General features: G+C 41.4%; 1 protein-coding gene across 1 annotated transcript in view; it reads left to right on the forward strand.

The window, feature by feature from the left end:
• The first annotated feature begins 16,719 nt into the window (after positions 1 to 16,719).
• Positions 16,720 to 23,181, forward strand: part of LOC104921405 (latent-transforming growth factor beta-binding protein 2) — an 80,985-nt gene continuing 74,523 nt past the window's right edge. The window contains exons 1-2 of the mRNA XM_019273079.2: positions 16,720 to 17,600; positions 20,389 to 20,462. Coding sequence (XP_019128624.2) covers positions 17,158 to 17,600; positions 20,389 to 20,462 — 517 coding nt within the window. The 5' untranslated portion in view covers positions 16,720 to 17,157. The remainder of the gene's footprint in view (positions 17,601 to 20,388; positions 20,463 to 23,181) is intronic.

Raw genomic sequence — 23,181 nt, forward strand, 5'->3', positions numbered from 1 at the left:
TCAGAAAGTCATCCTCTGGCACTCACTAAGAGTAATGTACCATGTTGGAACGGTTGTCCTTCCCCTGAGAACCTGTGGGAGATCGTTCAGCAACAATACTGTGCATTTTTGTAAATTCATCTGATGATACTAATTCTCTGGGAAAACATGTTTCTCTGACAAATTTTCCATGTACTATTCCATAAACATCTCCAGACTTGAATGCAGCTTGGTTTTGGGGTTCAGGGTTGCCAAGTTCCAGGGGGAGTCAATTTATGGGTGGTTCTCCTCAAAAAGAATTTACATAATCGAAAATGCAGTGCCTCATTTCCCATCTCTGAGTCAGACACCCAGCCTCTGAGGACATGTCCATCAGTTTCTCTGATCAAAGATAATTGTCCGCAGACAGTGATCTTCACAGGGCAGACAACACAAATGTGGCATGCCTTGAGAATCTTTAGAACCTCCTTCCTGTTTAACAGCCATGGGGTTGTCTGCTTCCCATTCCAACATGCAGGTCCTCATTACCTGATTGGACGCCACTGATTAACTGCCAACTGGATTGGCTGCAGGTATTCATCATCTGTGATGACTGGGCCGATTTAGAGGCCAATCTTAATCAGGGTTGTTGAGGGACAGGAGAGCATCGCTCCAGGAGCAGACCTGGACTGATCTTCTGCCCAGGAAGTTTACCCTTCATTTTATAGTGTACTGACTTAATGTTATATGCAAAAAGTTCTTTAGGCCTCAGTTCAAACAATGGCAAACATCAGGACTCTGTGTGTGAGCATGCAAAGTCCTCCTCCAGAAGGTCCATGAAAAGAAGAAGACTACGAAAGAAGACTTCTCTTGCTCCTTTTGCAATGGCTGATCACTAAAACGATTTTGACTGTTTGGCTTTTTTCAGGGGAATTTCTGCTTCAGCTGGGCCTTCTGCAGTTGCCCTATCAGGATTTTAACTGACTCCCTTTATGACTGGTGACAGTGTGGTTCTGCAGTCGACATGGTCGAAAATTATGTGGAAACCAGCTGTGAGAAATGCACATCACAGTGATGACAATGGTCTGGCAACTAAGTGCGGCAAAGGAATGTATGGATGGGATGCTGCTGATGATTAAAGAGATTTTTCCCCCCATCAGTTGCTATTTCACAGATTCTCTGTTGCCTCTATCAATCCTCTGTGATTTAAGCGAAGAGACGTGGCTTTCATCACCCAAGCTGGGATGCTGCAAGTCCACACTGTACAACATGTACAAGCTGCCACACACAGATGAAAAGACCTCATTAAAATACATTCCTCTATCAGAAACAGGACTGCCAACATGTGTTTTGTTTTGAAAATGATATAAACGTTGATGCGTACAGCTGAGGTCAGAGGCAAGCAGAAGCTTACGGCCACAAGCAGTCTTGGAAAACTGTTAGCTCAGAGATTAAGTGTCCCTCAGCTAATGGCTGTCTATGTTATATATGATGTTGGAGAGAGGCTATTGATTTATGGGGTTAGTTGTCCTGCTGGGATGTGCAGCTGTATTATATTCGGTGTGTCTGCAAACATTTCAGTCCTTATATTTCCTCTGTAAAGACAGAGCCTCTGATGTAGTCTGTCCAACTGTTTGACAAACACCCCTCATTGTCAGTATGGTTGTCAGGTATGAATAAGTTGTGAATTGGGACTGCTTTCTAGCTGAAACATGGTAAATTGCGCATCTTCCAGCAGTCATCTTGCAGCTGAATCAAGTGTTCACAGCAAACATCCAAGACAAAAAAAAAAGACTGGAGCACAATGATTAATGTTCAGCTCTAGTTGTACGAGGAATTAAAGTCAGGAACTCCCACCTGCAAGTGTACAGCGTAAATGCAGCAAACAGCCAGAGGACAAATTAAATATCTCAACAACTATTCATGGTCCCCAGAAGATAAACCCTACTAACTTTGTTGATGCCCTGACTCCTCCTGGAACCACATTTTGTACATAAAGCTCATTGTTCCCAGAGGATGAAGCAGTTTGGTGACTCCCTGACTTTTCCTCCAGCAAAATATATCAGCAGCTAGATGGATTGCCATGAATATTCAAGTCCTTCTCAGGATGAATGTAATAGCTTTGGTGATCCCATTTGGTTTCTTCAATACTTTACTTTACTTTGGTTTAAGACCACATACCTGGGAAAGTAATGCCATTCCCATCATATGTAGATGAAAATGGTGACATACTAACATGTCAGCATACTGAGCATTTAGCTCAAAGCACTGTTATGTCAAATCGTCCTTTTGACTGTACATGCATGTAACAATCTTCATACAGTTCCTGGACCATGGAGGAAAACAGGGTGGTTTACTATACATTTTACCGATGTGATGAAAGGCTGCATAACTCTGGCTTAGGGTCACAAGGTCAGCACCAACGTCACTGTCATTAATCCCGACTCCCACAGTTATACACATTGAAAAAGCAAGACTTGATGGGATGTTTGCCACCCTGAAGGTCTTGAAATGTGCCAAAGTATGGCTGGCACTGGATAGTAATGAGCCTGGCATTGGCCTTTTTTCCAACCACAACCACTGTAAGCCAGAAAAAGTCTCCAGGCCAGTGGGTTGAACCTGAGAACTGTAACTTCTCACCAGTCCAGGCTCCGTGTTAGTGGCACTGTCCGGGTTCTGTCTTTGAAGCATAGATGAGTATCATCACAGACAGAAACCTTAAATGTTTAGAGATTCAAATATTGTAACTATAGGTTAAAAATACTTTGTCTTTGTCATGTACTTCATTACAAAGAGTTTCTTACAGCAACAATTTGTAGAAATGGGTGTTTTTGCTATTTAGCTCCCCCAGTTTCAGAGTGCCACTGCCATAATTATGGACAGCTGTTTACGTGTATTTGTTAGGATTACATTACTTATGATCGAAAACCAGCGAGTAAACAACTTTGCTAACAGCCAAACATCAAGCAGGGCAACAACACAAGACATATCAGAAAGCTAATATTACTTACTAGTGCAACAGCAAGAAGCCCAGCTCGGCGTCTGTCTTTCAGACTTTTATTTCATGAGTGAGTCCCCAGGCACTCTTTCATTTTCTCTTCTTAGCTTCTTTCATTAACGTCACCTTTAGTCTTTTTGTCTCTGCCATTATGTCCAGAGAGACTGCTGAGCGAACAACACCGGATCCACTCCCCGTCAGCATTCACCCGCACCCCAGTCCTGGAAACCTCCTCTTCTTGGTGGTCCAAAATGTCCGTAGTACAAACACTCCCACTCCCACAGTGTTCTGAGCTCACAGTCCAGCCAGCTAACAAACTTATTGTCCATAATGAAACTCTGTAAATCACAGAGAGTTCACGCACAGCAGCCGGAGGACATCAGAAGGGAACCCAGAAACTATTTTCGGCATAAAATATGATCCGGTTTCGTCAAAATCAGTCAAATAATTGGTGCTGTTTGACTCAGTGCTGTAGTTCTCATGGGTGATTGTACCCACAACACAAAGTTACATAGTGTGGCAAGAACACAATGCTGTCTTAACAATCCTGATATTTCAAAGTTACCTTCCTGCTGTGCCTGAACCTCATAAAGTAGCTGGACCTGAAGTATCCCACAGCCCCAAACCACAATACCTAAGGCTCAGTATTTGTGAATGAACCACCGTGTTGGTCTGCGGTTTGGACTACATCAAAACAATGTGGAAGTTCTACAGCTTTTAGTCATCGTTTGAGCTAAAAGTTATCATTAAGTTTGTCAACTCAGAGGGGACTTCATTCATTCATACTTTCTCCATTTAGAGAATGAGGTTTTGAATGAATTCCACTGACCACAACTGTGCAACCACAACAATAGTAGCCACATCTGGCTTGCACATGTGCCATTTCTTTTTGTGTACAGATCAGCAACGGCCTGCTTACAATGTGTTTACAGTGCAGAGACACATATCACCTTCACCCCCGTGTTGTATAGTCAAATCTCGAGAGGAAAACAGTTTGACAGCAGCATCAAAGACAGGATGGTAGTATGATTGTTCATTTGCACACATTTTGCTTGACTCAGAGATGCCAGTGTATCTAGGCTTGCACTACATGTCACACTACATGCTGTTAAATGTACTCAAAACTTCCACCACACCTGCTGGAAACTGCTGATTGAGGAAAGAGTGTTCCTGTTCGCTGCCAAGAGATGGTCAGCACAGAAGGGACCACCTCGGTGAGAGAGGGGAACAGGGTGAGGCTCTGTTCAGATTGACAGAAAGATCGACTGCATCCTATCAGCTGCTTCCAAAACGTGCCCTACTCTCAGTTTAGATAATGGCAGGCTGCCGCCTAAAGACTTTGATAAAGAGACTGCGTGTTTTTTAGCCTGATTTCATTTCAGCTATGTTCTCATGAATACCAGATTCACATGACTCCTCTGGATCGTCATTGCTGCATGTAAGAGTTGGATTCAGTGTATGTAATCAGGAGAAATAACCTACAAAACATGACTTTTTCCAATAATCTTTTCTTCTGCAGATCCCAATTCTCATAAAGTTATCATGTTCCAGATGCAAAATAGCCTGAACAGGATATGATGTAACCCATCCAGGCTCCTCTCTGCTTTCTGTGTTAACATTGTGGGTCATGGCAGGAGTCCCTTCCTGTTTAAGGGTGTCAGCCACCCAACGGGATGATGAGGATACCATCCAGGACACTCTGGGGAGGACATTAAAGGCCAGAAACAAGTGAGGACATGAGAGAGGCCACGGACATGGCAGAGAGTGTTTGCTTTGCTCTGGGTGTGAACTATTCGAGGATCTGCCTGTATATTTTTCTTTTTATGGTGACTGGTTGAAACGAGGCTGCGCAGAGGAACCCCTATCATGGGTCACCACACTGCTACACCAAGAATATCAGTGAGAAACATGTAAACAAATCTGTATTTTTAACTATACATTTAAAGCATGTGGGTTTAAAGACCTTTTGCTTCATTTCATTTTCTGAACCCATGACTTCATAGATTTGTTTACATGACGAGATACATGACTCATTCTCTTTAAGTAATTTCAAAGAAATAGAGTCATTTGTGCTTTACGCTATAAGCCCGGGAGGTTATGTATGGTCTTTGTGAGCAATTACCCAATGATAAGAGTCATGCGGTGCTAAAAAAACAAAGAATGCATTTATGTTTTTCAGTTTTCAGCAGAACACACTCTCCGATCCAAAAGGGAAAGGGCTTGTTGCTGTGAAATTCCTGCATGAGGTCAGTCAAAGAAAATACATATTCCTGCTCTGGGCTGACAGAAAAAGGAGAGACATGCTGACATGCCTTTGATTTGTTTGCTTCATTTGGATAAACCTGAAGAACAGGAAAGAAGTCTCGCCGGTGACACTATCCAGGCTGTGAAGCCCTGTGAAACAAAGAAAAACACTCCATATTCATTGTATCTTCTGCCATCACACTGTCATCATAATCAGTCAGATTGGCTGTTAAGATGTAGCACAGATCCCCCTCCCTCTTTTGTTTCTTTCCCAGCATTAGCCCTTCCAATTACCCAACATATTTCATAGACCTGATGGATGACCCAACTTTTTCTTCATTTCAATGCTTGTAGGCCTTTGCATAAGGGGCCAACTGCTCCACACGGACATACAAATTCTGTCTGTTATCCAACATTGTCCATGGACTGCAGTTGAGATATTTTCCATCCACTGAAATAATCTGTGATCTTGTTGCAGTCATTAGAGAATGCAATAGCAGGATTTCTGTGGCAAAGCAAACATTACATCAACAAGGAATTTGCCCAGAACAACTTGTCCAAGGAGGTTTTGCAAGGAAATGAACTTCAAGTAAAAACTGTATGTAACACTTAGCTTTTGTCGCCTTGTTTTTATTACCACATAAATATGAAAAACTTCCATTTTCTGTCTGTTTGCTAAGAATGAAAATTACATAATAAAAGCTGTTATCCAACTAAAAGGAGTTCCTGGGTGTTTGTGACAAGGAGATTGAGCTATTTTCTGTTTAGGTTTGTGATTAACATCCCCCAGGTTTTATCCAGATGTGGCTTGGCCCTCAGACACACACTGAGTAAATTTTTTTGATCAATTCACCAATAAAAGAGACACTATCCATCATCGTAAGGGATGACGCAGTGATCTAATAAGTAGATCCGACTCCTCACTGCAAACATGGAATCATTCTTTATGCTAAATGGTGGACAGATGGTTGGGCCCTCTGCGAGCAATCACGGCCAATGATTACCAAACTTCTCATCACACACTATCAACTGGTGAGATGAAAACAGTAAGGTGGTGGGAAACAGTAGTAGGACTAACAGGAATTCGACCATCACAGCCTCTAATATTAGACAGCCCTTTTTGTGGATAATCTCACTGACTGCATCTGTCTTTGTTGTTTTGTTAAAAAAGCCGCAGAATCTGTTTATTTTCAGGGGGGGAGGCTTAAAATATTTTGGATCAATCTACAAACAACAAACAGAGACTGGGTTGTTTATGAATATCAACTACACCCATTCCATTCTCCGATTGCCCATTATGAAATCCCCTGCAGCCTTAGATAATTTCCAACAAAAAAAAATGTTTCAGAACAAAATGTGCAACATTTTAAGCCACAATTTGCTCTGAAATCTATCTAAACATTCCTTGCAGAATAGACTTATATCAAGGTCTGTCATGCAAGTCTTAATATACAAGCCCCAGTGATTGATTCCACTAGGTTATCTTATCTTCGGGGGCCAGTGTAGTTAAGTAGAAACAGTTGAAGGACAATTTGATGGCCTTATCGTTTTGTTAACAGCTCTTGATAATTGTGATGTCTGTCATCATATAGTTTTCTACTTAGCTGCCATACTGTTTTTATTCATTTAGTAATTTACCTCTTCCTTGGATAAACACTGGTCTGGACTGTGCCATTAGAAAGGAAGCTGCGTACTCATTCGGCACGGGGAGGACTTTGAGATTACAGAAACAACACTGGATCACTTATCATACTAAATTCACTCCATAATGACAGAGTGATAAAGTACAACCATGATATGCTCTCGTGTTTGCATGTTTCGTTATATTATATATTACCGATCTCTTGCAGCTTCACATTTGTCATAGAAAACAAACCAATCCCTGCTGCGGAGACCCTGTCCTTATCTTTGGATTATAGAGTATAATTTGTTTAAATAAAAAAAGCTGCTCTTGTAATTTGTTGATAGATATGATACAGTTGCAGTTCAGTTTGAATACATATGAGAAACAGTTGTGGAATGTAACAGTTCACTCAAGAACCACACTTATTTAGGAAGGAGATATTATACTTTGAACTCTACATTTATCTGACAGCTATAGCTACTAGTTACATTTCAGATAAAAGGAACTGTTCAGCATTTTGGGAAGTATGTTTATTTGCTTTATTTCAACTTACATAAGAAGATGGATGCCAAAAACTGTTTTATTTTTTGCGGAAATTAAACTGGTTAGTTTAGCTAAGTTAAAGCTGTAGCCTTATATTTACTAGACAGAGATAAGAGTGACACAAAGCATAGCATACTCCCCAAAATGAACACTCCTTGTTTCAGTTTTAACATATAAGGCCTATGAGTTTAAAAAATATGATGCATTGTTACAGATTAAAAAAACCCAAGGCAATTAAAATTAGCCTTACTCCCTTTAGCCCGGCTAGAGTATTAATGCTGCTTGCAGTTTAACTAATTTACACTCACTGTTCTGTTGCTGGTCAAGTCTTAAATGCAAGACTTTTATTGGTGATGGAGAATTTATGATTATTATTAACTTTTTACACTATTATTACTATTATATTGACACTTTTACCTAAGTACCAGATCTGAATATGTCCACTGCTGATGAGAAAATAAGTGCCTGATGGCAAAGAGAAGTTTATATCCCAAGACCTGCTGTGAAAATAATTTTAGTGAAATACCTTTCACTCTCTTATAGGTGCCCTTGGGCAAGGCATTTAGCTCTAACCTAGACTGTAGCTACACTTTACACAGCTGTGTTAGTGTGAAGCACATACTACATAGAGTATGTTCAGTCAACTAGATAAATAAATGTTGTAATATACTTTTTGTTCAATTATTTAATCACATCTCTCTCTCTTTAATAGATTTCACATACTTAACTCCCTGGTGGAAAACGATGTGTAGTAGGTGGCCATTGGGTCATCTATGTAGATGCATTGCTCATGATGCCATGTGAAGTCACGAGGATCAGCAGAATAAGTAAACTCACCTCTTCTGGCACTTGAGGCTGTTTAGCAGCATGTCTGTCTGCGGGCTTATTAAAACTTGGCTCCCTAATGAACATTTGCCCTTGAAGCCTGCTGAGTGCTTAGTGCTGCTCAGGAGATGGGGCTCTGGACACACGGGGCCTCTCTTCCTGCTCCCTACAGAGAAGTATAAAACTCAGCTGTACCGGCAGGCTCGGGTAGAGTCATATAAACACTTTTACATTACAGTGAACTGGAATGTTAACAAAAGACAGTCCACAGAATAAATTCTAGTGGTTCTTCTCTGTGTTTTATTTTTCTGTGGAAATTAATTTTGCAAACTGTAGGGAGAGTCATTTTACTGTCTCTGCAACTGTTTTTTGTTTATAGTTTTTGTCATTTTGTCACTTTTGCCTCGGGTGATTTAAACCTCACTGCTGCAGCATGGTGGGAGAGTGGGAGGAAAAGGCTGTTCCACATGGGCTGACTGAGATCCTGCAACCATGCCATGACTTCACGCTCCATTGTGAACATGCCAATTTATGTTTGTGTGTATGTGTGTGTGTGTGTGTGTATGTTTATGTGAACACTGGACAAAGCTGAGTGTGGTGTGGGCTTGTAGACAGTGTTGCACAATAACACGTCCAGCCCAACAGCTCCCTCAGGGGTGTGATTTACAATCTGGGCAGTAACGGAAGACATCCAGGAACTAAGGCTTACTTAACAGACATGGAAATTTTGAATAATCCACTTATCTGTCTATCTATGTATCTGTCTACATCTGCCTGTGCCTCTATTTCATTGAACTTCTGTGGAGCTGGATAAGACAAGTTCAACACAAAGTAAAAAAGCAGTTCAAAGAGATTCCACAAAAGTGCCATGATGAATGAGGCAGTTTTCCCAAACATCTGTCGGAGGCCTTGGTGTCTATCCGCCTGGGGGGCTCTTGCAGACAGGTCAGTGCAGTCAGGAAGGCTTCCTCCCTGATCCTCACATGTCTATTCTTCCCCTCAGCTCTGTCCCTTGGATCCCATGGTCATAACAGGGTTTCATTGATGGCTGCTGTACCAGCTGGACTGAAGTTTAGTCTTTGTTATATGCTGGTGTTGATGTTACCCTATTGACCCTCGCACTGGAGGGATCCCCACCCAAGACTGGTGACTGATAATTAGCGAAAGCCTGTGGCAAAAAACACTTTGAAGTCATCTCTGCTAATTGTCGTGTCGTCCACTTTTTCCTTGAAGCGTGCTTGCAGTAAACAGAATTTAGTCTGCAGCAGGCCAGTAGTTTATTCTGACTAAATGGACTATGGGGAAAAGGTTTAATGGATTGAAAAATAACAAATTTATCATGCTTAATAGAAAGCTATTCAGGCCAAATTGACCTCATGTGGGGGGTTAAATCGCATCATAACTTTCTGGCGCTCGACCTTCACTGTTAATTGGGGGCAGTGAAGAAGATTTTTCATTCCCCTAACTGTTGCTGAAGAGAAAGCACATGATTCTCTGCTCGCAGCTAACCAAGCATGAGGCACGTCCAGTGGGACCAACAGCAACAAACACTACACATGGTAAGAAGAGCACTGCTTGAAAGCTAGCAATTAGTTTGGCCCAAACTACGGCACCATACCAAATTTATGTGCTGTCGTGTTGTGCGGCTAGAAGGCACGTGTCATCAGTGAGTCAACCACCAAATGTGGTTTATGCATCATACATTCCCAGCAGAAAAAGGTAAACAGACCTTAACCTGCATTACTCAACAGGCTGCAGTCTAATATCAAAACATCTGACACATTTGGTAAATCTTTACTTGTGGTCAGACTGTTGAGTGGGCAGCTTAGGGGTAAAACAAAAAGTGTTGTTCAGTGTCAGACAATAACAGTTTCTGTGCCACAACAGTTTGTTCTGGAAAACCACGTGTAATTTTGTAAGTCTAGACAAGCATTCAACATTCAAAACTTCCAGCGGTGAATTATGGCAGACAGCAAATACACTTGGATTACAAGGCATTTGAGCTTTACTTTCTACATGATCAGCGTTACAGGCTGTTTTGTTGATGGTTGAAAATGTGTAGAAAAAAGGAGTGGTTGCCTGGACGCAGTTAGGCAGTTAAGTGAGCAGAATATAATGTTTTCTGTTTAAGTGTGAACAGTATTTTTTTTACAGGCCCTGGTTCAAAAATAAAACCACTTTTATGAGATATGCATGACACTTAAAATTAGATATAAAAACAGGAAATAGATCCAATGAAGCCTGTCAACTTGGTAAAAAAAAAAGTGGGAATTTGTTTTACAATATGACCGGAGAGGCTTCAGTAAATCCCTTCGCTCTTTACTACACCACTTGTATGTCTGAAAATTGCTCATACTGGATTTAGATGGTTAACTACCGGAAAGTCACTGGCAGTTTGGTGCCAGACAGTTGGCATCAACTCAGAGGTGCCTGTCTCACCTCTGCCCCAATTTCTAAAATATCCTATCTAATATTGCCTCTGCATCATTCATGTTGTTATGTTATGAAACTGTGTTGAATAGAGCCATCAGTTAGTACTTTTGTCAGATAAGTCTGTGGAGCATTTCTCTCTCCCGTGGTGGGAGGGGTAGGGGTGTAGGGTAATTGGAGCAGATATCCATTTCTATCCTCCTGGTAAAGCTGCTAATGTGGAAAATGTTTGACCTTGATTTTCCATGGTCGGTTGGTGGAGACACCGTGAAACAACGTGAACGAGGGACCAAAGCGGCAAAGGCGTGAGGCCATCTATCACCCCTTGAGGACAAATAACAGCTGAGTCGGTCCAGCGGGCCATGTGGCCAGGTCACAGCCAGGAGGACCAAAAAGGAGGAGAACCCACGGGGCCGGAGCCAACAGCTAGAGAAGCATGCTGAATCGAGGGTGAGGGGCCAGGAAAATTGAAAGGGAGGGGAGAGAAAAGTGGGGAGAAGGAGCAAAAAAGCTCCTAGTGAAAGGCCAGGATGATCTATCGCACACATTAACCCCTCCCTCTGCTTTTTCTTTTGTCAATTCTTCTAAGAGCCAAAGAAAACACAAAGACTAAACACTCAGAAATGACAAGAATGCATGTCGAGAGGGCACAATCTCCATCCCACACTTATTTAGACATTACTGCCAGTATTGATTTATGCTATGATTGATTTCATGTGATTTTGAATGTTTTAGGCTACATCTGGATAACGACTAGAAGGCCTCACGTCTTTGGGAAATGTATGTTGTCTGGAAACTTATGGCAAGTTCTTATTTGACTTAATTGGCTGCCAGCATGATCCACCCTTTGTATCTGCGCCAGTGACATTTATCATCATGCAGTAGCGTGACATCATTCTATGTATTGTTCAAGGGAGACACTTTTAAATCAAACTTCAAGAGACAGAAGGACTACACCACAAAATTCAAGGCTGAAGTTGAGAATTTAGGAAACATTTATAGAGCAGTAGATTTTCTAACTGACCAGAGTTGAAAACATTAGCCAGTGCGTATTTCAAAAGCCCACCAAGGCCAACGATAAAACAATTTTAATGTGATAAATTAGAACTATAAATTGTAATAAATCCACAGGAATCTTCCTTTTTCCGTGTTTGTGTCTAAACCAACTCCCTTGGTTCAATTAATGTCACTTTTAGTTAAATTAGGGCGAGAAATGGACAGTCGTGATGTGATTTCTTGTTTTTACGAAGCTTCCTGTTTCATATTTCAAATAGCAGAGATGCTTCTGTCAGCTCACCGTCCCTAATGCGATCTAACCAATGAGAGAGCTGTTTTGCATATTTAGCCCCTAAATGGAAGCAGGAGGGCAGGATCTGCCTCTCTGTCTATCTTTAAAAAAAATCTATCTCAGGAACCAGCGCCCACTCAAATATTCAGGGAGCAGAGTTATTCAGGACACCAGCTCTGCAGGAGTTCAGCAGACTAACCCTAAACATCAGGAGCAAGATAAGGAAGCTTCTGCTCATAACACATTTCGACTTTGTCTTAAATCTCACTGAAACATAGTGATAATATCACTGACTCATGCAGTAAATCAACAAAACATAAAATATAGGAAGATGAATTTAGTCTTTTTTGTGTTTCTTCAACATGTGGCTCAGCTTTATTTGATCCTGTTGGCACCCGGTTGGTTATTCTACTGCTTTGAGTCCATCCATATAAGAGACTGTGCTGTAATATACAGTATGTTGTATAATGATTTCTGTATCAAAGCCAAAAACGCTTGTCCTCTAGAAAAGCTTTTCACAGGGGGCAAAAGGGTAATTTGTAAAAGGGAAGTACTTAATCTAATCTTTGTTATAGTTTTCTTGCCTATTTCTTTTAGCACTGACATCCCAGGCAGCTTAAACCCTTTGTTAAGTTAACAACTCACACCCATAAATGAATGAGCCGATCATTCAGTCATGAAGTAATGCAGGGTGGGTGTATTGCCAGTGCTATGACATGCATCAGAAACGCAGCCAATAGTGCTGAAGTCTGTCTAACTTTAACATGTTTCTGGATCGCTCCACTGTTTGAAAGTCTAGATGAAGTTGATATATTTTCCCTTTGTTTCCAGTAAGGTATAACAAAGCAGTACAAGGCTTGCATGTATGTACAGTACTGCTTTACGCACACTCATACAATTGTCAGTTTTTTTTCAAGGCATCACTTGCAACACCCATATGTATAATAAAAGTATGAATATCACGAAAGGTGAAATGGAAGTGCCGATCTTAAATAACGCCCGTGCGACCTACTTCTATTACCCAGCTGACAGCACCTCATTCATACAAGCTGGGAAAGACCCTGTAGTCCTTGGCCTAAGTACATTACATTTATCCTGCTCTATCTTCGACTGTTTCCTCTTGTGAATGCCTGTTTTATGTACACTGTTCGACCTGTTATGAAGCACGATGGAGGTCTTCTGTAATATTCCTTCCAAGGAAAAGCTGTCATGTTCAATGAACCAAAAAAAAAAAGCTACATTAATAAAGCACATTATTTCAGCGTCTATGAAGTGATTCACCGCCGAACGAACCTCCCTTTTCCACGGTTTCCCTTCAGGTCTTTACTGTTGCCCAATCTGAACAATGTCAGTATTATGTTCCTGCCGGGCAAAGAGGAAAGAGAGCTGAGGGCTTTGATACAAATACCAAAAAGGTAGCTTACGAAGAGATTGACGTTCCTTGTTGGTGCTCGCCATTGAAAGTCATCACAGAGAACGATTCACATGGATCACTTAAAATTCTGCAGGCGAGCCTAAGGATACACTGTTGATACTTGCTTATAATGAGAGCCCTACATTCCCGGTGTAATGATACTGTTTGGGTTTCTAATGGGTACACTTGAACTCTGACCCTTCGCTCGCTCAGTGGTGACGAGGCAGTTACTTTTGACTAAATGGATGCAAATGTGTCTCTCTTGGGATGTACGTGCTGAAAGGTAAACATGAAGAATTTGTTTCAGTTGATAGAACTCATTAGAAGTCATCAAAGGTGCGTTCAGTACCTTCAAAATATTTGCCTCCTACACTGAAAACTATCTACGAAATGAAGCAATTAAAAATTCTAAGTAGTTTGAGGACGAACCAAATCCACCTTGAGCTTCTCTTTGTCAAAAATGCTCAAGTACACACATTGTTTGCATCAGTGTAATTACAAGACTTGGTTATTGTTATTGTTACCAAGACCGTTTGTAAGAAACTGTGCAGTGTAGTGCAGTTATATTTCTGCTCTGCGTTTGAAAGATGATAGGAGTGGCTTGGTTGTCATGCCAGAGTTTTCAAAGGACTCTTTGTGTAGAAGCGTCGGTCATAGCCAGAGACATCCTCCTGGTATTTATTCTAGAGTTCCTCCAGATGCTGCAAATTGTATCAAATTGGGCCACATTAAAGCCCACTTTCATAACATGGATAGCTGGCCCACAGATCTTCAGTGATCCCCAACCAGGGGTACTTAGGTGCCCTGGGATGTACTTCTGCAGTTAGAAGGGTTATGTGAAAGATTGCTGAACAGCTCAACTAATTGATTAACAGTATACCCACGTAGTAAATCAGCTGTAATACCTGAACACTGTGTGTTGTGTTTGAGCTTGTGAAAACTAACTGAACAGTAAAATTAGTAATTAGTAGAAGTATTCAATGAATAATTAAAAATAGTTAAGTTAGTAATGGATAAGGTAAAAAATAGCTTAATTATACAAAAAAGTACTATTCATGAGCTCACAAGTAGCAGCTTGCTTGGTAATGGATATGTACTTAAGTAGTTAGCTGTTAAAAATAGATAACTTAATTACAGATTAACAGTTGAAATGGTTAGTTAAATGTAATGGATAAATAGTTTAAACCGCTAAACGTAATGGGATCAGTGGTAGAAACAGATAAGTTAGCTAAAAGTAATGAACACTTGAAATAGTCAGCCAGCTAAAGGTAATTAATAAACACATGAAATAACTATCAACAATGGAAAAGTAGTAAACTAAAAGTTATGAACTAAACATAATTGGATCAATAAAGGTTAGCTAAAAGTGATGGATAAACATTTGAACTAGTCTGCCCAGCTAAAGGTAATGGATAAGCAGTGAAGTCACTGAAAGTAATGGTGGAAATATACTTTGTTGCCAGTTCATTAAAGGTCCAATGTGTAAGATTTAGGTGCCTCTATTTACAGAATGTGGCAGAAATGGAATATAATATACATTACTGTTTTCATTAGTGTATAATCACTTGAAAATGTATATTTGTGTCACCTCACAGTGAGACTTTCATATTTGGAGGTCGTCTTGGACTACTGTGAACCGTCATTTTTCTACAGTAACGTCGAGCCAACAAACAAACACTGGTTCTAGATAGGACCTTTTGGCTTTTTTTTTAAACCTACTGGTCCTTTAAGTAAACCTAGCTCAAATGAATGCAGTTCAATACAACAGCATTAAATCCTCCTTGCACAAAGCTTTTACACTGTGAAGTTGCAGATGTAGTCTAGCATAATTTAAAGAAATGGGGGGTGAACAAATGAACGGAAACACCCTTCAGTATAACACAGATAGTGTATAGTTAAATAATGAGCAGATCATTGAAATGACCACTTTCTGTCACTCCAAGTGGTAAAATGCAAAATTTACAAAAAAAAAATAGTAGTGTTAAAATATAAATAATTTAAATGAACATATTTGGAGCGTGAAAAGTGGTGGTAAACGTCATCTGACTGCTTTGCTCATACATAACATGAGGCTTATAACATGACACAGAAAAAGTGATTGAGGCTATAGTACAGCAACAGCTGAGCTGTGGGCAGCTGCTCACTCACACAGGTCACTCAGCAAAAAAGCACCCGTGCATTTGTCTGTGCATGCCCGGGTCACCTTCAAGGGTGCTCAGGGGAAACTGGCCATGATCTACGACATCGACACTAGCCAGGAAACATGCCTGGGGGTGGAGTGAGACTGTTGGACGGTCATAAGACAAATGTAGCCTCTTTCTCTAATTAGATTTCTCATGGGTTGCAAGATGAGCTGTAATCAACTGTGGCGCTCAGCCCAAGTCTCCACACAGACATGACGTTTCCTTGGAGATCCAAAATGAGGACACCTCTGTCTCTTCAAAGTGTTCATTCAATAACCTTTAAAAAAAAAAGTTTCCCTGGTAAAAAAAAAAAAAAAATCCTCCCTTTAAGAGGTTTGTATATCTTAGCTATGGTCGGAAGGAGAATGAATGGGCAGACTACTGGTCTTCCTCTCCGCTGCTGTGTATTTTGGATGGTAGTCTTGTGAGTGGTAATGGGGCTTGGGGACCACTCATGAGAGAGACAGGCGTGCATCTTTGTGGGTTGAATGAGAGGAGGGAGCCAACTCTCTTTGGGTTGTTTAAGATCTTATGGGAGAAGAGAAATGTGTTGTTTCCAGACAGAGAGGGAAAGTGATGATGCAGCATGGATGAGAGGGGGAGATGAATGGGATCTGTTACATAACCGGACCAGTTTTCCAAGATTTCAGACTGAGTTTAAACTGTGAGCTCCTCATACCTTTTACTGCATGATCAAGGCATGTTTGTAAGCCTACAAATTACCAGGGTGCACCTTTTTACGTGCTGTAATCTATTAAAGTTGAACTGCAGCGTTGTAAATTGAATTCGGAGTGCTTCACACTGTGCTGTGGTTAAGTAGAAATAATAAGCCTGCAGTCAGTTAATTCAAATCATAAAATAGACTGCATTAACTTAAACAATCCAGCAATCAGTGCTCTAGAGTCTTAAAGAAAAACATCTGGTTTCTGAATTCTTATGATATTATAGCCTGTCAATTCAAATTCATACTGAAGGTAACTATGAATGCAGCTGCGTTTATGATCATTCCAGTAGTCTTGTTCAAAGGAATAACAGAAAAAGACACACAGTAACATGATGTAACTTGGCAGAGAAAGTGCGTGTGGGCACATGGACCGAGCGGTGCCGTGAGTGAAGCAACAATACAGCCGACAAGGGGGAGTTTCTTCTTGCAAAGCGCATGCAATCCCTACAAAAATTCCCGGTGACTTCAGATCCAAGGAGGTGGTGATATTCATGGGAGCACGATTCAAACTCTCTCACTTGGAGTAAGGAGACCAGCTTCAGCAGCCCTGGAGCCAGCGCGCTGCTCTCTTTGCGCCTCTTTTCTTGTTTAACATAAACTGAAACAGATGGATTAATGGTTGCTTAAAATCACATTTTGGCAGCGTTGGAAGGAGAAAAGCGTAAAGTTTCTCACTTTGGACTGAAGTTAGGTGCTGATTTGACAACTTGAAGACATTCTGCGTAAAGTCTTACCTGGGCATTATGAAGAGGTATCCAGGCTTTTTTCACTCTTGGGAGAGGATGCCGTCTTGCTGATCTCGTGTAGTCTAGTCGCGGATTTGTTTTTATTTTTTTTTATTTGCTCATATTTCAGTGGCTCTCGATAAAACTGTAACGCGATCTTTCCACTTTTACGCGGTAGTTTCAAAACTTTGCATACTCAAAATGGACCGTGCAGGATTTGCTGTTTTAATGTTTCTGACTGTTGCACTGGTGCGAATTGGTGACAGTCAAAGGGACACAGCAGGTGGGAGGAAAGAGGGTGCAGGGGCAGGCCGGGCGGTCTGGGACCAGCAGCAGTCCCGGGTGAAGAGTCAAGGTCACTCGCCAAGGGGACCAGTGGACGGTGCATCCTCCAGACCAGCCGGTGAAACATCTCCTGAGTCCAGCCGCTCTAGGATTCTGGTCCGCCTGCCCAGGGGCACATCATCTCAAGGGGGTGGCAGGCACACATCCACGGCAGGCGCCCCCCGGAAAGACCTCGTCTCTGCGCCGCGGGATGGTGCGCTGCGCACCGCCAGACAAGCGGCCACCCAGCAGCACAGAACCAAAGTGAACCGCAGGCAGAGCAGCAAGCCCAGCTCTGCCAGCACAAGGAGACTTGTTGGGTAAGAATCAGAGCCATGTGCTCTACAGCCTACTATAAAAAATGTTTTGCTTTATCAAGCCATTCCGCTGTATGAGCAGTACTTTCCAAGGAATTTTCTCTGACCTATTTTACTGTACATGAGTCCATGTGGTTTACTGTAAAGTGGTGGTGGCTCACTTCAGCAGTACCCCTTTTCCTGTAAACCAAACCAAGAGATGATGTAACATAAATAGAAAAGAAAATGGCCACAAAGTGTTGTTCCATATGGGTACTGGTTGGATATACATGTCATCCAGGAGGTGAAAGAGCTACTTCAACTAAGTCTGACCTACTGTAATATGCATATATGTATTTTGTCATCAGGGTCATGGCAGGCCATGGAATAATAACTGAGGTTAAACACGGTGCTGATTATTGGGCTGATAGTGGAAACGTATAATTAACAGCAAATGTATATGAATGGGTGAACTGCATTTGAACTGTTTTGAGATGAATGCAATGCTGCATTATCACCATTTCCTCCTATTACTACACATTACAGTATACTTAAATCGTAGTAGGAGAGGAGTGGCTGCAGACTACTTCAATGTGTGTACCCCAGTTTTGTGCTGTTGCCTCTAGCCAAGTATTGTAGTGGCTCAACTGGAGCCTTGGCTGGTTAACATTTGCAATTTTGTTTAGTGATCAGAAACACCTGTTTCTCAGATGGTCGCTCAATGCTGTAAATCCCTATATTTTTTTTTTTATCTCTGTTAAACTCCAAACAGGAGGATTGGTTGTTTCCATATTAAAGCCCTTTTCTTTTTGTTAAATGAACCCATCCAGTCCAGTTTGTTCCATAGGGACAAAGCATGATATACACAACAGGGAGGGGAGAGTGTTTACATAATAATCAGAGGGGGGATTTGAATGGCTCACCTTGGGCTGCAGACACTGACATGTAAATAAAATATCTCTTTTGTGTGTCACAACAGAGCCTCTTGCGTTTGGGAAATAGATTATTTATATGGTCAATTTATGAGGAATGCTTTACAGGCAGTAGGAGGATTCAGACAATTGGTTCACCATCTGTAGGTATGCATATAATGTGTACTCACCTGCCTCAAGCCTAAAACAAAATTAAAAACCAAGAGGACAAATTGACTGTACATTTCAGTTCATGCCCTGAGTCTGCCCCCTCACCTACCTGCTAGATATGAACACCTTGTTCTGTTAAGATGGCTTTGTGGTGCAATACCCTGAAAAGTAACACATGGACAGGGATGTTGTCTGGTACCTACAGTATATCTGTATCTGTATGTTACTGACTTTGTCCACGGAATAAATGTGTCACAATTAACATGCCCTTCATCATCAAAAACAACATTTGTCAACATATCTGTCAACTAGTCTGTTGCACTTATGCACGTTTGAATTGAGGTGCTGTCTATTTAAAGCAACGCATAAAGAAAATAGTTGCCTCTAGTATTAGGTCCAACATGCTTTATTGCAGCACGGGGCGAATGCCTTGCTTGACATTGCCAAGAAAACATATTCCAGAGTTGAATGAATGGGGTTCTTTGAGTTTTAAAGGAGCATAAAGGTGGAGTTACGTAACTCTGCGGGAACCTTAGCTTATAGTAGTCTGCTCGGTGATTTTAACACTTTGATTCATTAGTTTCAGATGAATCATCCGCTGCTTGTTAGGGAAAGTGTTTTCATGACACATTTCCTCTTGGAATTACCACTCAGCTTACTCCTTTACTGTACCCTGCGGCTCTGGCAGCACTGGGTTCACTTAACTCTCCTTTACGTTGTTGACTCAGAATGACTCCCCTCCTGTTTTCTGTGCACCTGTCAGACCTTTGACTGATCCAGATAGCTCACTGGTGAAATAATACTCCACTGCCTCATGTTGGGGTTTAAATAAAAATATAACTAGGTGTGAACATGGTGTTATCTATATTCTAACCTGGGGCATGATCCTAATTATGTTGTATGAAGTTCTCCATTACATACATATATCCCTTGATGGAATTTGAATGTGATGACTGATGTCTTTGGCTCGGGGCTGGCCTGATGTGTTTGATTTATGACAAAGCTAAGCCTGCCAGAGGGCCCAAACAACTGCATGTTATCCCCGTGACGCCTCGATGTATCTAATGAGTGCAATCCGACTGAGGTCAGTGAGTCAATTCCTGTTATCTTCTCAAATCACCATGAGTCAGACATCCACTTACTGTAATATCTTGTGAAAAGATGATGGGGCACAGATCCATGCCAGCACACTGACTATTGCCCTGAAGTTGCTCTTGTGGTCTGGTGCCTTTTCATCTATCTCGCTTCAAAAATTGGCCTGCGCTGCAAGTGAGGATTAAAGAGCGCAAAGAATCCGGTTATAACTGTTTAAAACTTGTCATCTCTCATTTGCTCAGTGATTTATAGAAGATGCAGGGTGCTTTTTATGTCCCATGTGTCTCACATAATCCTTTCAAGGTTCAGATAATTCTGTTTTTGTTTTCAGTCTCTCGCATAGCAGAAAAAGGGAGTTGCGGGTCTATATCCAGATAAAGTTTCGTGACTTGCCCTGAAATTTTTTATCGAATAAAGTGCAATTATAACGTAATCTCTAAGGGGTTCATATCAATAGGCCAGACACATCAGAGTGATCTGAAACTATAACACATCAGTTTATCATGCAAAAGTTTGAGGCCATCCACCCTGCGTGTTATTTCTCTATGGATTATGAGGCGCTCTGTATTGATGTATGCTTGAATACCGTGAGTGTCTAATTTCACTCTGGTGTCTGTATACGTCTTCCCTTTCAGGCCTAATGTCTGTGGAGGTCAGCAGTGCTGCTCGGGCTGGGCTGTTGCACCAGGAACCAATCGCTGCATAAAACGTAAGTAAAAAAAAACTTCATTGTTGTACGCACATTTTAAAATACATGTAATCTGCTTTCATTCAGCAACAACAATTTTAATCTTCGCAAGTTTGTGAAGTCGTGAAGTGGCACACAAAGCACACTGACATACATTATGTATATTAGAGCCAGTAAACTTTGCAGACAGAGAGGCTTTACACTATTGTACACACAGACTGAAAAATAACACAGTAAATGGCTACTAATAACTATCCTGTCAAGCAGAATTGCCCAATGAAAATTTTCCTAGGGTGTTATTGCCCCCATGGTCATGTTCATCATATGGTGTTGGCCTTTTTCTTTTCATGTAAGATCCTCGCATGGAAATTACCACCACTTAGCACTTGGCTCTCTTTTTGACACAAGCCCTTAATTATGGGTGGAACTGTTTCTTTTTCAATTTGACCACAGCAGTACTGAATATCCTAACTGCCAGATAATTAAAAAAGTGGAATAGAGGACACTGGCTATGAGTGAATAATCAGCCACTTCTTTAAACGCAATATTGACAAAAAAAGCTCTTGCAACACTGACGCTCTTGTCTTTAACGTGCATGCAGAGAAACTGGGCTGGTATGTCAAAGGCTTATCATTGACCTTCTTGATAAGGGGCCCAGTTCTACACAGAAATGGTTACAGCTCACACCAGATTTACTCTTTGCATGTCATGTTTCAATTTCATGTTTATGACCTCCATTGTTTGCTGCAGACTGAAATAACAGGTTAGACGTGTAGCTTTTTTAGAGAGAGTTATCTTTAAATTTTACGAGTGAAGTAAAACCCACACAGCAGCTGGTATTTATTCACTAGCACACTTATCTTTGCTTTTTCTGTCTCCCTCTTCTTTCTTTCTCTCTATCTATCTATCTATCTATCTATCTATCTATCTATCTATCTATCTATCTATCTATCTATCTATCTATCTATCTATCTATCTATCTATCTATCTATGCTTCTTTTTGACTTGTTTACTGGTTTCCCTGTTTGTTCCCTGCCAATTATCTCCCTCACACACACACTTGACACACATGTCAGCCAGTCGATTACACAACAAGCTGATTGGCCCCAGCAGCCTCCTAATTAGATCTCCCTCCCTCCGGCCCAGTGCAAAGCCTCCCTCCATATATTTTCTCAAGTTCCAGCTAAAGGCACACTTACCAAGGTGTAAATTACATCTAACATGGAGCTGCAGTTACCCAAATTAAAAGGGTAAATACTTTGAATCTGCCAGAAAAGTAACAGGTCCAGTCGAAATCGCCTTTGTTAAACAAGGTAGTGCATCTGAGCAGGCCAGGGGTCTGTCCTACCATCTGGACCCTCTTACAGCTTGGCCCTCACCCAGGTCTGACTGGAGGCTATGCTATCATCAGCTGAGTGAAGCCCCACAGCCGGCAAGGTGCCAACACAAAGGCCCCAGACTGGAGCTGGGACTGGAAGCCCCCACGTAGAAGACCTCCGTGGAGCAAAACAGGCTCAGGCTATCTTTATTCCATCCCTGCCTGAGACCCAGGCTGCTTTATTAGGAGATGGCAGCATGAGAAAACATGTTCACAGTGGGGGAAAGAAAAGGAACAAACCTGTCGACCGGGAGCATAAGTAAAAACATATCGTGGCTGTGCTGCGTCTAGGAAATTCTCACTGAAGGGATTGAAGTAATGTCTAATATTAAAAGTGTCAGCTGCAGGCTTCACCCGCGAGGCTGGATTGGGTGTCTAAAGTTATGGCTTCCTAACAATACCTCCTTGTTCAATTGGGTTGAGCTCAGAGCAAATATATGACAGGAATTGGATCACTAGTTGTCCAGGGAGTGCGCCTACATGTCTTTAGAAATGTGTTTATAAAACGGTCTACGTCTGGGTCTCTGTGGGTCTGGATAGAGATTGTTGTCTGGCCCTCAGAAGACTCGGCCCTGCCCAGGTCCTGGCTGGTTTGAAGCTGACTGTATCTGTTTTCAGCTCCAATGTGGATGGTTAGCAGACTTGTTTGTATATTAAAGTAAATTCCATGTGCTGAAAATAGCCAGTGTTGCGATAGAGAGCTTTTATCCATTAAGAAGAACAGAACATTTTATTTCCACTGCTGTGTCATGTTTATTTCTCTTCTAGTTAACTTCTGTAATTACAGATAAAACTTCATCCATTTTTATGACTAAAGTTTTACCAAACCAATATTGGCTTTATTAATGGTGGCCAAGAACCAAAGGTGTGTGTGTGTGTTGTGTTAGGCTAGTAAAGTGAGGCCAGGTGTAAGCTTGGCTGTACTTCCGTCTGTTTACTTGCAAGCTCGAAGCTCCCGTCGAGATGAATGGAGTGTCTTGTTTTTAGGTCAGCAGTCATACTTTTTCCCCACTGTGTTGAGATTCACATCTGTTCATCAAAAAGTATTGTTGCACAGATGAAAAGCAGAAGGAGGCCATATTGTTGCCTCGCCCAGGCACAGTCCAGCAGTAGTCCTGTCTGAGTTATAGTACAAGAATGTCTGTCAGCTGCCTTACTGTAAGTAATACCACCACCTTGACACAAAAACTGATGAAATGTTCACGTGGAACACTGCAGATTGTCAGTTCAGGGTCTTCAGCTTTAAAAGGATTTAGTGGCAACTAGTGGTGAAGTTGTAGATTGCAACCAACTGAATACAGCCACAGCTATGGCGAATACAGCTCACCATTTCAAACATTTATGACTGTCAGCATAGAAACA

Source organism: Larimichthys crocea, chromosome XXIV (assembly GCF_000972845.2).
Source record: "Larimichthys crocea isolate SSNF chromosome XXIV, L_crocea_2.0, whole genome shotgun sequence".
NCBI classification, from domain to species: Eukaryota; Metazoa; Chordata; class Actinopteri; family Sciaenidae; genus Larimichthys; species Larimichthys crocea.